The sequence below is a fragment of the Budorcas taxicolor genome, chromosome 19 (genome assembly GCF_023091745.1).
Source record: "Budorcas taxicolor isolate Tak-1 chromosome 19, Takin1.1, whole genome shotgun sequence".
NCBI lineage: Eukaryota > Metazoa > Chordata > Mammalia > Artiodactyla > Bovidae > Budorcas > Budorcas taxicolor.
In genome coordinates, this window is record NC_068928.1 from 21457486 (window position 1) to 21473238 (window position 15753).

Below are 15753 nucleotides of genomic sequence, written 5' to 3' on the forward strand. Positions count from 1 at the left end.
ACTATTAGAAATATTTAGGATAAATTAAATGAGAAGTTCATGCCATAAATATAGGTATTAACACCTATGGATATGGATCATCTGAAGGAGAAATTATTTGGATAAGACAAATATCCTACCCCATATTTCCTTGATATGCTGATTTCGACTCTTCTGTCTCATTGTTTCCAGATGTACATTGATATTTGTCAACTAGAACATTATATCTTCTAGTTTTTAATCTGGAAATACCATATTGCCATTATTATTGACCTAAGCCAGCCAGTGGTCAGCAAACCTTTTCTATAAAGGGTCATATAATATACACTTGGGGCTCTGTGGGTCAGATGTTCTGTGTTGCAGCTGCTCAACTCTGCCACTGCAGAACAAAAGCAGTCATATGAATGGGCAAGACTGTGTGCCAGTAAAACTTTATTTACAATAACAAGCATCAGGCTGAGTTTAGCCTGTGTGTGTGTGTGCTCAGCCATGTCTGACTCTCTTGCAACCTTATGGACTGTAGACTGCCAGGCCTCTCTATCCATGGGATTTTTCCAGGCAAGAATACTGGAGTGGGTTGCCATTTCCTCCTCCAGGGGATTTTAGTGTATAGACAGTGGTTTTTAACCCTTGATGTAAGTTATCGAGAGGTCTCTAGGAACATTAGTTGTACAGTTTTTGATTCTTTTTAAAATTTATTTGGAGCAAGAAAGAATTTTATTTATTTTTCAATTCTGCCTTTTAAATCTGTGTTTAAAACAAATAATGAAGACTTTCTGTTTGAGGCATGGCAAGGTATCTTTTGATTTCACATAGAGCTAATATACCCATTTATTTCTGTTTCTGTTTTAGTTGGTTGACAGGACTAGAATTGTGATTGTCCCTTCTCTAAATCCAGATGGGCGAGAGAAAGCACAAGAGAAAGACTGTACTTCCAAGACAGGACAGACAAACGCTCATGGCAAAGACCTGGATACAGACTTCACAAGTAAGACTTATTTTTAGGCCATTAAAGTACTTTGCAGATAATTTTATTTCTCTGTGCTAGGAGATTGGTTAATCCTGTTATTTAAATGAGTAAGGGGTGCTTTTTTGTCTAGGATGTACAGTATAAATGATTAGAGACATCTTGAAAACTTTGCAGGTTTCCTTGTTTTTCATTTGCAAAGGTAATTCAAGTTTTTTCTTCGAAATCCAATATTGGGGAGAAGTTTCCATCACTAGTCATACAGAGATGGATATTCTCTCTCTCTACTCACTTATATATGTGTGTACACACACACACACACACACACACACACACACACACACGCGCGCGCGCACGCGCGATGTATGTGTATATTGATTTGAAGGGGCCTGTTTCTTATTTACTTAAATATAAGGATCATCAGCTATAGATATTCTGCAACTTTTTCTACTGGATACATCACTGATATCTGTCTATTTTAATACTTACAAATCTCTAACATTCTTATTAATGGCATTTTAGTATGCTGTTAATGTATGGTAGTACTCTAATTTATTCAACAATTTCCCTGCTAATGGACATTTAATTTCGTTCTAATTTTTTGTTCTTGCAAACAATGCTGCAGAAAATTTCTGAAAATCTTATTTTCTTTCAAAAACAGGTTATTATTTTCTAAGAGAGGATATATCTATCTCTTTTTGTTTCCAGTAAGAATTTTATTAAACTTGCTAAGAGTCATTGACCTTTCAACATTATCTAAAATATGTAAAACTCAAAATAACCTGCCTCCTAGGATATATCTTTCTTTCTTGAGATAGTGGCTTACGGTGTAATAAAGTATTTACAGATTTTGTAAGTTAACCTTTTGACTATGTTCAAGTAGGGAATATTTTCTTAGCTGTTCATACTAAAATTTTAAAACTCGGTATTTTATGTTTGACTTTTCTATTTTTTAGGTAATGCCTCCCAACCTGAGACTAAAGCCATCATTGAAAACTTGATTCAGAAACAGGACTTCAGTCTTTCTGTTGCTCTAGATGGTGGTTCCGTGCTGGTCACATACCCATATGACAAGCCAGTGCAAACAGGTATGTAGAATGTTACTTTACATATATAGCATTTGAGCTTAGATAGGAAATTTCAAATTTCAATTATGTAATGTCCCTTCTGAAACTTTTTAAAATGGTGAGTCTTTGAGCACACTGCATGAATAACCAGCCTAAGAAGACTGTACACCCCTCAACAGTTCAAACAGTTCCTTGTGGGAGGGAGCCTAGCTTTATTTAGTGTAGCCATCTTGTCACACCTGTTCAGTTCACTCCATAATCTTTTATGGAACAGTTATTATATCTGTAGATATTGGAAATACAAAAGTGAATAACACACAGTGCTCGCCCCAAGAAATTCATATCATGTGACTGGTTCCAAATAGGAAAAGGTGTACGTCAAGGCTGTATATTGTCACCCTGCTTATTTAACTTATATGCAGAGTACATCATGAGAAACACTGGACTGGAAGAAGCACAAGCTGGAATCAAGATTGCCGGGAGAAATATCAATCACCTCAGATATGCAGATGACACCACCCTTATGGCAGAAAGTGAAGAGGAACTCAAAAGCCTCTTGATGAAAGTGAAAGAGGAGAGTGAAAAAGTCGGCTTAAAGCTCAACATTCAGAAAACGAAGATCATGGCATCTGGTCCCACCACTTCATGGGAAATGTATGGGAAGACAGTGGAAACAGTGTCAGACTTTATTTTGGGGGGCTCCAAAATCACTGCAGATGGTGATTGCAGCCATGAAATTAAAAGATGCTTATTCCTTGGAAGGAAAGTTATGACCAACCTATATAGCATATTCAAAAACAGAGATATTACTTTGTCAACAAGGGTCTGTCTAGTCAAGGCTTTGGTTTTTCCAGTGGTCATGTATGGATGTAAGAGTTGGACTGTGAAGAAAGCTGAGTGCCGAAGAATTGATGCTTTTGAACTGTGGTGTTGGAGAAGACTCTTGAGAGTTCCTTGGACTGCAAGGAGATCCAGCCAGTCCATTCTGAAGGAGATCAGTCCTGGGTGTTCTTTGGAAGGACTGATGCTGAAGCTGAAACTCTAGTACTTTGGCCACCTCATGTGAAGAGTTGACTCTTTGGAAAAGACTGTGATGCTGGGGGGGATTGGGGGCAGGAGGAGAAGGGGACGACAGAGGATGAGATGGCTGGATGGCATCACCGACTCAATGGACGTGAGTTTGAGTGAACTCCAGGAGTTGGTGATGGACAGGGAGGCCTGGCGTGCTGCAGTTCACTGGGTCGCAAAGAGTCGGACACGACTGAGCGACTGAACTGGACTGAACTGAATCAAACATGGAAAGTGAAAGTGAAAGTTGCTCAGTTGTGTCCGACTCTTTGCAAGCCCATGGACTATATATAGTCCATGGAATTCTCCAGGCAAGAATACTGGAATGGTTGTCCCGCAACACAGATTCTTTACCAGCAGAGCCACAAGGGAAACCCATGAATACTGGAGTGGGTAGTCTTTCCCTTATTCGGTGGATATTCCTGACCCAGGAATTGAACCAGGGTCCTCCTGCATTGCAAGCGGATTCTTTATTAACTGAGCTATCAGGGAAGCAATGGTACTGAAATCCCCTCTCCTGCTTTAAACTGTGCCTGACTGATTGCGCCTTGTGGGGAGTTAAACAGTTGCCTGTTGAATCTACCTGAGGCCATTGTATGTGGAGATAATTTGTGTCGTTTTCAGTACATTTTTAGGCTTACAAGGAATATTGTAATTAGGCCACAGTTGCCTCCAAATGTAGTAAAACTTACCAAAATAGGTTTGTATTTTTCTGCAGTGACTTGTTAAACTCACAGTGCCTTTTAATATAAGAAAGTTGCTTCTCTTCTTGGTCAGATTATCCTGGGGTGAACAGACTAGAGTAGTTCAGTCACTCAATTGTATCCAACTTTTTGCAACCCCATGGACTGCAGCACACCAGGCTTCCCTATCCGTCACTAACTCCCAGATTTTGCTCACACTCATGACCATTGAGTCAGTGATGCTATCTAACCATCTCATCCTCTGTCATCCCCTTCTCCTCCCACCTTCAATCTTTCCCAGAATCAGGGTCTTTTCCAATGAGTCAGTTCTTCACATCAGGTGGCCAGAGAATTGGAGTTTCATCTTCAATATCAGTCCTTCCAATGAATATTCAGGACTGATTTCCTTTAGGATTGACTGGTTTGATCTCCTTGCAGTCCAAGGGACTCTCAAGAGTCTTCTTCAACACCACAGTGCAAAAGCATCAATTCTTCAGCGCTCAGCTTTCTTTATAGTCCAACTCTCACATCCATATATGACTACTGGAAAAATCATATCTTTGACTAGATGTACCTTTGTTGGCAAAGTAATGTCTCTGCTTTTTAATATGCTATCTATGTTGGTCATAACTTTTCTTCCAAGGAGCAAGCACCTTTTAATTTCATGGCTGCAGTCACCATCTGCAGTGATTTTGGAGCCCAAGAAAATAAAGCCTGTCACTGTTTCCATTGTTTCCCTACCTATTTGCCATGAACTGATGAGACCAGATGACATGATCTTAGCTTTCTGAATGTTGAGTTTTAGGCCAGCTTTTTCACTCTCCTCTTTTACTTTTATCAAGAAGCTCTTCAGTTCCTCTTCACTTTCTGCCATAAGGGTGGTGTCATCTGCATATCTGAGGTGATTAATATTTCTCCCAGCAATCTTGATTCCAGCTTGTGCTTCCTCCAGCCCAGCATGTCTCATGATGTACTCTGCATATAAGTTAAATAAGCAAGGTGACCATATATAGCCTTGATGTACTCCTTTCCCTATTTGGGGTGGACAGAACCATGTACTTAATTATAATGACTCCTTAATCAACTTCCTCAAGGCACAAGATTTACTCAAAGGAAAGGAATGTGATTTCTGTGTCCATAAAGTTGAACTGGGAGAAAAGTCCTTTCGATTTCTCTGCTAACTTCTGAATTTTTCTTTTTGCAGTGGAAAACAAAGAGACCCTAAAGCATCTGGCATCTCTTTATGCAAATAACCATCCATCGATGCATATGGGCCAGCCCAGTTGCCCCAATAAATCAGGTAGTTATTTACCCTACCCTTTGTTATTGTTGTTGCTGTTTGGGGAGAGGACGAGGACTTGCCTTATCTGATCTTATTGACACTACATTTCTCAATGCTTTTATAGATGAGAATATTCCAGGAGGAGTAATGCGTGGAGCAGAATGGCACAGTCACCTGGGCAGCATGAAGGTATGTTTTATAGAATACAGCGAGAATGGGATTGTAAATACGCACCAGACATGGAATGAAAGAATAGGTGGCTTTTCTGATACAGTGAAGTGAATGAACTCTGCTCAATACTCTCTAATAATCTAAATGGGAGAAGAATTTGTAAAAGAAAAGATACATGTATATGTAGAACTGAATCACTCTGCTGTATACATGAAACTAACACAACATTGTTAATCAGCTATACTCCAATATAAAATAAAGATTTTTTTAAAGAGAAGCAGCCTAAGTTAGTTAGAATATGAGGCGTAATGGAGAGCAACAGAGGATAAAAATGGAAAGAGAGTTTGAGGCTTTGAATGCTTTGTTTTAGTAAGGAATGGGAAGCCATTGAGCTTTCAAACAGGGATATGGTGACGTGATCTGAGCTGTGCTATGGAAAAATCAATCTCTTAACAGTGGGTTAAGATGGTCTGGAGGAAGGAGAGACTGTGGTGCAGGGAGACTGGTTTAGAATAGCCTAGACAAGAACAATGAAGGCCGAGATTAGAAAAGTGGCAATGGGGGTGGGGTCAAGGGATGACGTTTCAGAGCTACTGTAGAGGTGGAGTTCACCAGAGTTGGCAAATTCTAGGTGATAGCAAGAAATCAAAGACAAAAGATTCCATAGCCGTGTGATAAAATGAGTTATTAACTGAACTGAATCAGGAAGAAGAATTTTGGTAGTCGGGGGGAGGTGGGAAGTTAGGTTTTGGAACTTGTCCACACAAGTAGTTCCTCCCTAAATATTTGCTATATTGCGGTATGGTAGGCTTGAGCCTCCAGGTTGCAGGTATCAGAGAGTAAGTACTTGTGCTCCTGCCTCTAAGAACTTCGAAAACAGCAGTAACAGCAATGAAGTTCCAGGATTTAAAGGGAAGCTGACACTCTGCATGTACTTTTCATTTATTCAACAAACCATAAAAACAACCCCTCTACCAACCAGGCACTGTAGGAAGCACTGGAGATGTAGAAATGAATTAGACATAACCCTGGTCTTAAGAATCCTCTTAGGAGTAGACGTGTTTGTGACTGATTATAACACCAAGGGGTTTATTTATATTTGCTGTGAAATGCTTTACAGATTCTTTGTTTACATCAGCCAAGTTGTCTTTTTATTCCATTCATCCCATTTGAGCATTACAAAGCCCCATTCTTCCTTGTGCTTACTCATCTTCCTACATTTCTTTGTGAATTTTATATTCCAGGATTATAGTGTCACCTACGGCCACTGTCCGGAGATCACAGTGTATACAAGTTGCTGCTACTTTCCTAGTGCAGCACAACTCCCTTCGTTGTGGGCAGAAAATAAGAAATCTCTGCTCAGCATGTTGGTGGAGGTGAGTAATCCTCTTTTAGAAGCAAACTGCCAGGAGTATGTTCAATGGAAACTTTTATCAAAACATTTTCTTCATCTCTTAGCAAAATTTCTGTTATTATTTTTTAATAATTTTGTTTATTTTTATTTATTTATTTCTGGCCGTGCTGGGTCTTCGTTGACGTGCTGGCTTTTCTCTAGCCGGGGCAGGGGACTCCTTTTCACTGCAGCGCTCGGGCTTCTCTCTGCGGGGGCTTCTCCTGCTGTGGAGCAGGGCTCCAGGGCATGTGGGCTCAGGAGCTGCGGCTCCCAGGCTCTAGAGCACAGGCTCTCAGTAGCTGTGGCATGGGGGCATAGTTGCTGTGCAGCATGTGGGATCTTCCCAGATCAGGGCTCAAACCCATGTCTCTGACACTGACCGGTGGATTCTTTACCACTGAGCCACCAGGGAAGCCTCAATATTATTTATTTTAAATGACGTAGAAAGGAGAGTTTTATTCCTTTTATATTGCCTAAATAGGTGCCATGAGTTCACATATCTGCTGTATGATGAGGTAATTTAACCCTGTGAGGTGCCGCAGGTTCTTCCATTGGACTATCACACAGTGTGACTCCTGAGGTGGGAAGTAAAGCATTCAAGGCATAGGAGATTTGGGTTCTAACATTTTAGGCTTGACTATATCAGAGTCCCCTTTTCACTTATTTCCATCTCTGTGCCTCTGCAGCAGTGAATGAGTAGCCAACAAGGTCAGAGTCAGTGGGGAGGGAGGAACAAGCCAGCCTTCTGGAGGATTTTTTGGGGGGGTTTATGTCGTGTCTCAAGCTATCGCCCCTCAGATATCTGGCATCGTGAAAATGTCGACTAAAAAATTATTCACAGCCTAAAAGTTGCAAGTTATGTTTTTTTCGGTGAGAGCTTTTAGGACTTAAAGCCCAGGAGGCAGCATCTTCAGTAACCCTGAAAGAACTGCTCCAAGGAAGTTGGGGAGCAGCCAGGATATACAGAACTTTTGCAACAAAGGGCAGGTAGTCTTAACATCAGAAGATTGTTGTTAATTAAAGAAAACCAGATATCTCAAGTTAAGGAAGTTAGCCATTTTCTATACATGGGAAGATGCAAGAGAGTGAGCCCACTGAGATCATTCCTTTGATATGCACCTCAGCTGCTTGGGGCCAGTACACTGTGTTTTCACATTCGGAATTTTCTCAGGGCTCACCATGAGGAGTGGCTGCAGTCTGATGGCTGCTAGAAGGCAAGTATTCTTCTGCTTCCTAAGTTCCCTCAGGGCTTACCAGCTCACCATCTGCTGTGGCTACAATCGCTGATGACTGTGACATTCTTTGTTTGCTGATATGGCAGGCAATATTTCCATTTATCAAAAACACAAATTTATATTTTAAACATTTTTTTTTCAGGTTCATAAGGGAGTTCATGGATTTGTTAAAGATAAGACTGGAAAGCCAATCTCTAAAGCAGTCATTGTGCTCAATGAAGGAATAAAGGTACACACAAAAGATGGAGGTTATTTCCATGTACTGTTAGCCCCAGGTGTCCATAACATCAATGCCATCGCTGATGGCTATCAGCAACAACATTCACAGGTAAGAAACTCAACTTGAGTGGTATAACGTAAATTCTTGTTATTCATAATACTCCTAGAAACAGGAATATATATATGTTAGATATGTATGTTAATTGCCTAGTCGTGTCCAAGTCTTTGCGACCCTGTGGACTATAGCCCACCAGGCTCCTCTGTCCATGGAGTTCTCCAGGCAAAAATACTGAAGTGGGTTGCCATTTCCTTCTTCAGGGGACCTTCCCAACCCAGGGATCAAACCCAGGTCTCCCACACTGCAGGCAGATTCTTTACTGGCTGAGCCACCAGGGAAGCCTAAGAATACTGGAATGGGTAGCCTGTCCCTTCTCCAGGGGATCTTTCTGACCCAGAAGTCGAACCGGGGTCTTCTGCATTGCAGGCAGATTCTTTACCAGCTGAGCTACCAGGGATTAAACTTCTGTTTAACATTAAACTCTTGTTACGAAGCTGATAGGCAACAAAGAAAAAGGGACCATCTCCTGATTATGATAGTTATCTTTCTATCCTTTAGCAACAAAAGGAAATTTTTGTAGCATTTTGTATACTTTAGATGACAACCAACCATCTCCTTGGTTTGCTGTAAAGGCCCTAGGAACATAGAGTGGATATAATATACCATAAGTAATCACTGCAGATAGTGACTGCAGCCATGAAATTAAAAGACACTTGCTCCTTGGAAGAAAAGTTATGACCAACCTAGATAGCATATTCAAAAGCAGAGATATTACTTTGCCGACTAAGGTCCGTCTAGTCAAGGCTATGGTTTTTCCTGTGGTCATGTATGGATGTGAGAGTTGGACTGTGAGGAAGGCTGAGCACCGAAGAATTGATGCTTTTGAACTGTGGTATTGGAGAAGACTATTGAGAGTTCCTTGGACTGGAAGGAGATCCAACCAGTCCATTCTGAAGGAGATCAACCCTGGGATTTCTTTGGAAGGAGTGATGCTAAAGCTGAAACTCCAGTACTTTGGCCACCTCATGCGAAGAGCTGACTCACTGGAAAAAACTCTGATGCTGGGAGGGATTGGGGGCAGGAGGAGAAGGGGATGACAGAGGATGAGTTGGCTGGATGGCATCACGGACTCGATGGATGTGAGTCTGAGTGAACTCCGGGAGATGGTGATGGACAGGGAGGCCTGACGTGCTGCAATTCATGGGGTCGCAAAGAGTCGGACACGACTGAGCAACTGAACTGAAACTTTTTCCTCACTCTTGCACTTTATCTTCCTAGGTCTTTGTGCGCCATGATGCTGCAAGTTCTGTGGTAATAGTCTTTGACACAGATAACCGGATCTTTGGTTTGCCAAGGGAGCTTGTGGTAACTGTATCAGGTAAATTTTCAGTAGTCGAAGTTAAAAACTCATCCTGACATTTCAGGTTGAGAGTGGATCAGCTCCACAGTCATTTGAACCTTCTCCTCTACTGTCTCCTACCTAAACATGGTTTTCCTAGAATACTTTCCTGGAATATTTTCCCATATGTCCTCACAGCTTGTCCCTTCCCCATTTTCTGGTCTATACTCAAATGTCATCTCCACAGAGAGGGCTTCCTCCCTGATTACCCTAGCTAAAATAATACCCCTATCACTGTCTCTGCCTCACATGTTTGGGTTAAAATACTTCTCACTAGCTGCCATTACATTATATGTTTAGTCATTTATTTGTCTGTATTTGATCTCCCCCACTAAAACATGAGCTCTGACAGGAAAGGGCTTTTATCTGCCTCCCCAGTGCCTAGAACCATGGGTGGCATGTAGTGGGTCTTAAGGAAGAGCCACTTCACTGTTGGTTGAATGAATGACTTGCAAAGATCATAAGTCCTTTGGACTTTGACTTATATTAGTTCTGTTTTTCCCATGATCCTGGAAGGAGGGAATATTTGTTTCCTCCGGGATTAATGTGCCGTTGCTTGAATTACTGAAAGTTTAAGAAGGAAAAAATGTGGTAAAACAATAAATACTATGCTGTATTGTATCTTTGGACACAAAGAACCTTGGTTTATTTCTAAGGAGAGCTTGAACCTGTTAGAAAATAACCAAGTTTTATTATAGGGTGTGTTGGGGAGAGATCCTTGGTTGAGAGAGAGTCATATTTTGGAAACATGGGCAAATCATGGGGCCTTTTGTGTGGTGTTTACAGTAGACTAGTTCTTAACTTGAACCAGATAAAGCATGAATCACAAAGTGCTTAGAAAGACAGAAGCTGGGATCCAGTTTAAATCTGACTCTGCCACCTATTTGCTACTGTGCCCTTAATTTTTATTATGATTTTATTAGTTGTATTTTATCATCCTTAGACTCTTATTCTGATGAAAATTTACTAGAAAGGAAAAGTAGAAGTCATTGATTGATTTTAAAAAGCCAGTTACACAGCATTAGCCATAGTCTGCATTGTGGTAAAAGAAAAAAATATATTTGTACACATATACACATGCATGAAGGAAAATCCAGAAAAAATATGCACTAGGGTTGTTAAAAATGATCTCAGGATAATGGAAATGTGAGGAAGTAGAGTTTGGGGTTTGGGTTTTTAGTATTTTGCTTATTGATAGTTTTCTAATTTTGTGCATAATACATGTTACTACTTCTATAATAATAAAAGGTTGTTTTTAAGTGCATGAAATAAATAAATGAAGGGAATATGCTAAAAAGTGCCATTGTAAGCAGCTGCTTATTTGCATCCTTCAGCTGGAGCTCCACTCACGTGATGGTTCTGTTTGACAGGTGCCACCATGTCGGCATTGATCCTAACAGCTTGCATTATCTGGTGCATCTGCTCAATCAAGTCTAACAGACACAAGGATGGCTTTCATCGGCTCAGGCAGCATCACGATGAATATGAAGATGAAATTCGCATGATGTCAACTGGCTCCAAGAAGTCTCTCTTAAGCCATGAGTTCCAGGACGAAACAGACACTGAGGAGGAAACGTTATATTCCAGCAAACATTGAAACACACGCCTTGCATCTCTCCCAGCATAAGTACCAAGCAAAGTTACAGTTCTTTTTGGGAGACACTGCATCAAGGAGAGAGACTGTCTTGTTTCTTCAAAGAGCTTTGGGAAGTTAACTTGCTAAATTTGTATTCTCTGTGAATTTGGCTGCAGTTTTGAACTTCCCCTCCTTAAAGTACTCTTACCTTAAAAAAAAAATCTGCTTTCTATTTATGCAGCAGAGATGGGACAGCCACTTCGTTTTTCTTTTATAATTTAAGATGAGCTGTTTGGAGCTTATGTTGCAACTGCACAAAGCCAACTAGTGGATATTGTCTTTTGCACATCAGGTGGTTTACTAGTGGCTTTAGCTTTTTCTCTTTATTTTAAATGGCCAAAAGAATCCAGAAACATTAAGGCAGGGACAGCAGTCAGAATCTGACATAAAGCTTTAAAAACTCACTTTTTTTTTTTAACCTATTGAGGAGTACTTCTCTCTAGTTATTGAATAGCTGGAGTTTCTCTTATTATTCAGGTTTAATGGAGGCTGAATTGATTTTGAAACTTATGTAGAGCATTAGGAAATGAATAAATGGGCTTCTGTATTGGGCTTTCTACCTGTTCCAAGGCTAGATCAGAACTGGTGGGCTGTGCTCTAAGCACAGAGGATTTCTCTACCTCTCTTTAAGGTTTAGCAAAGTTCTAAACATCCCCATTTTAAGGGATAACTCATTGACTCTGTTGTAAGAAGATCTCAATGTCCACTTGAGTAGAGCCAAGAAGGAGATCTAGCAAAAGCTAAAACTCATGTTGCCTATCTTTTAACAAGGTAAAAACCCACAGGTGCTGTTGCTTTTATCTGTGAAGCACTAGTTTATTCTAGGAATGCCTAATTCTCTAATACTTCCTAAATTCGAACCTTTTTTCTATGTTGTACACTTAGGGTTTTCAGATGACCTGGCAATCGACAAGATCTGAATTCTACTGAAAATACCTGGAAGTATGGAAGAAACCTCCTTGCACACTCTTAACCTACATTTGAACACAAAATATCTACACTTCATGTGCAGCCCAGGCCGGCACCCTCTCATAGCATCTTGTTACTGAAATAGCTTGGCCAGCCTTATTCATAAAGGCCTCTGCAAGTGATTGGTTCTTTGTCCTAATGTTTCATTTGGCAGTCTCTTCTTGATCAACCAATTTTGTTGAAAGTTCAGTTGAAAGCACTTAAATATGGCTCCCTCTATTAAAAAACAAACAAACATAAACACCATAGTGAGAAAGTATCATCTTCATTGCCACTGAAGTTACTGCAAATGCCTAAAAGATTTGCATTTTACTGTGTCTGTGATATTATGCTATTCAATGGAAATGATGCTTTTTTGTGAGTATGAGTCTTACCAATGATCTAACGCTTTAATACCTTGGAATGTTTTAACGGCCAAGTTGCTGCTGAACTTGTACTAAATCAGGGGATCAAAAAACTTGCTCTCACCTTTTCAAGTTGAATTCTATATCCATTCATGTATCAGTCGTCCCAAAGCTTTCACATGGAGTGGTTCACCACTCACCTAGGTCATTCAACCCAGTTTCCTGAGAAATGTACCCAAAGTAGCTTTATGCAGAGAGATCTGGTTTAGCAGGAATAATGGTCATGACATTTATTACTGAGTATCTGTAGTCTAATTTGGGTGGTTCAGGGTTAAGCCCTTCCGGTATTAACTCTGTTATCAACACAACTCTCAGTTTTGAGCCCTTGCCACCCTGCTCTCAGTTCACCACATGCACAGAACAGAAGTCATGAGGTTCTGGAGCTTAATGAAATATACAGGATTTAGTTTCTTCTGATAATACTTTACATTTTCCTTAAGGGGCTGATGTGATGGCATTGCTCTTTTCAGCTTTATTTTTAAGAGTGCAAAGTCAGAAAACCCACAAAGGGCCTCTAGAGTGGCTGGCTCCACTTGGGACAACGGCAGGTAGAAGTGAAACAAAGTTGACGAGACACCCTTCAACTTTATTAACATTGGTCTTCACTAGAGGATGCCTTTTAAATTCATTTCTCTCTTGAATGAAACAGATCTTTCACTGTACCTCACAGTGACTGGAGTCCATGCCTTTGCAGCATGTGTAAAATATTTTTAGAGATGAACATATAAATAGTTCTTTTAATAATGTTTCCTGAAAGGAAAGCCAAATTCTGCTCTAAATCTTGAACCTCTGATGAATTTCTAAATGATGCATTGCTCTGGAAAACAAGGCCTTCTCAGCCTGTGTTACCTGTTAACATGAATGTACAGGATCATGACTACTAAGACTGTGTTCTCTGCCCCGCTTGGTCTTTTTTTTGTGGATCTAATGTAATATTAGACCACATTAACTGCTTAAGGCATTGAAGCCATACGGCATGGGGAATGCATTTCTTCAGTATTTCTCCTAGAGACTTTCCATTTCCCTGGAGTCATGGAGGCAAGTAAGTATCACAGTATTAAGAAATTTGCCCAAAACCTGAGTTGTGCCTTTTTTTTACTCACAAGCATTTTTTTATTTTTTGTCCTGGTGATCAGTGTGTAAGCCTTCTTCCCTCGCAACTCCTTAATAAAAGCAAAGTGATTGAGTAGGTCATGTTCAAAGTGTCTGCCTGTGTAAATGCACTTGTACTGATTATACAGTTCAATAAGAACTCAAGTTAATTTCAGAAGGAAAGGCCCTTTGGTTTTGATGTATTTTGCTGAACATTTGAGTAGTGGTTGGGTCCCCATCCAGTTGAGGAATGCTTACAATTCTCTTTGGAGGGAATGTGCTTTGGGACTTTGTCATCCTCCAGAAAGGAAACAGAATGTGTATTTGGCCCAGTGTGATTGACTGGTTAACCTTTGGTAACTTTCACCTGAATGAGGTTTGCTGAATTAATGAGTATTGCACGTAAAACTAACTATGAGTTGGCAAATAAATAAAAGGTAGTGCTGATGACTGCGCTTATTGTGTTTCTGAGCTAACACCAGGTTACTCAGTATAACCATGACCTGTTCTATTTCCATTTATTCTCAGCAGTAAATCATTTTATTTTCCTGTGGTCAGAAATGCACTTGTGCCAGGTTTTGTCCTTGCTGTATTAAAAGCTTCTTGGCTGCAAATGCCATCATAGTGCCCTACGTTATGGTTCTTGAGCAGAATCATTTTTAACAGTGGCAACTTTAATGTTACTACAAAAATTCCGCTACGGTCAATGTTCAGTGATTTTCTAGCTAGCAAATTTTTGATAAGTATTTGGATTTCTGATTTGCTGTAATTAAAGCAGATTTGGGGGGGGTGCGATTAGAGCCCTTGATTAATGTCAGATAAACTTGGATTTCCAGTTCAGGAAGAAATATTTCCCAATACCCAATTCTCCTGTTTTTAGCAATAATTCATGAATATTTCACTTGACTTTTGGAATATTATTCTAGTTGATTTTGATTTGGCAGAATCTATTGTGAAATTTGAAAACAGGCTACCATTTTGAGGCAGTTGGATATAAATTCTATAAATGTGTATGACTCTGGCTTTTATAAATGGCATAACATGAGTGTACAAGCTACATTCTCTGCTGGCCATGCTGCAGATTTTCTGGAGGTATGACATAGTGGTATTTTTCTACTCTCAGATTAAAAATCAACTTTTCACCTCTCCACTTTTTCAGAGTGACATTCCCCAGCTCCAGAACAATCTATAGCTATTTACATGAGGTGCCCAAGACTCCTTCATCTCAAGTGCTTCAGTCTTTGGTTTATTATCATGCACTGTGCCTTCAAAACAAAATTTTTAAAAGGGACTTTAAATGAAGCTGAATAGTAGTTTAAAAAAGTCAATCTGTGTAATTTATGTGAAATCTAACTGTAATGAGGTCCTTTCTGTTTTTTATATGTAAACAGATCTACTAATCCTGTATAAAGGTTATTTTATGATGTCTGTCTTTCTTTGTGTTTTGTCTCATAATCTTTTTTCAAAAGCAGTAGACCAGAAAAGGTTATTGTCTCAATTCAAAAGTTACGGATTTAGTGTTTCTACCTATTTGAGGGGAAAAATAGTACCAGACAAGGAATACAGGTTGTTAGCTGCAGAGTGTTTCTGTCTTCATGAATTGGCTTAACATAAAACTATGTTTCTGGAATAATTACATAATAGCCACAGGTCAGCTAGATTGATGTGTAAGTCTAGTCATTCCACAATGAACATAATAAAACTGGCCATGGAAAGGTTTATGTACCCATCTCAAGCTTGCTTGTTCTAAATTTGGTTCTTTTTATAAATAAGCAGAGTTAGAGTAATATGTCCTGGCACTTTTAGACACAGTGGTAATGAACTTAAAAGCCCTTTTTTATTTAGCAATGATTTGTTGATAATGTTGCTATAACAGGAATTAAGAAAACAAAGTTATATTAAAAAAAAAAAAAAGGGCTCTGCAGGAATTCATACTCCAGGCCAGAGAAATAGAAGTGGAAATAAGCCGTACTTCTGTTGTGACTGGTTCCTCTAAAAAGAAAGTCTGCTATGGAAGCGGTACAGCACAGCATTGAGCATGGACTTCAGAGCTCTGCCACTTGCTTCCCCTGCGACTTTGTTTTGTACAAGCTTCTTAACATTCTCTTGAGTCTCAGTTTTTCTACTGGTT

At 39.8% G+C, this 15753-nt stretch overlaps 1 protein-coding gene across 2 annotated transcripts in view; it reads left to right on the forward strand.

The window, feature by feature from the left end:
* The window catches only part of CPD (carboxypeptidase D), a 71973-nt gene extending 56990 nt beyond the window's left edge, over window positions 1–14983 (forward strand). Inside the window, exons 14-22 of one of the 2 annotated variants that reach the window (XR_008201078.1) lie at window positions 832–967; window positions 1903–2034; window positions 4969–5064; window positions 5171–5235; window positions 6462–6593; window positions 7988–8173; window positions 9401–9500; window positions 10892–11928; window positions 12043–14983. Coding sequence is in view for 1 of the 2 variants with exons in the window: in XM_052658923.1 (XP_052514883.1) it covers window positions 832–967; window positions 1903–2034; window positions 4969–5064; window positions 5171–5235; window positions 6462–6593; window positions 7988–8173; window positions 9401–9500; window positions 10892–11118 (1074 nt within the window). In the remaining variant the exon portion in view is untranslated. Of the gene's footprint in view, window positions 1–831; window positions 968–1902; window positions 2035–4968; window positions 5065–5170; window positions 5236–6461; window positions 6594–7987; window positions 8174–9400; window positions 9501–10891 lie in introns of both variants that reach the window. The other variant, XM_052658923.1, reaches the window with a different exon arrangement.
* Window positions 14984–15753: the final 770 nt, after the last annotated feature.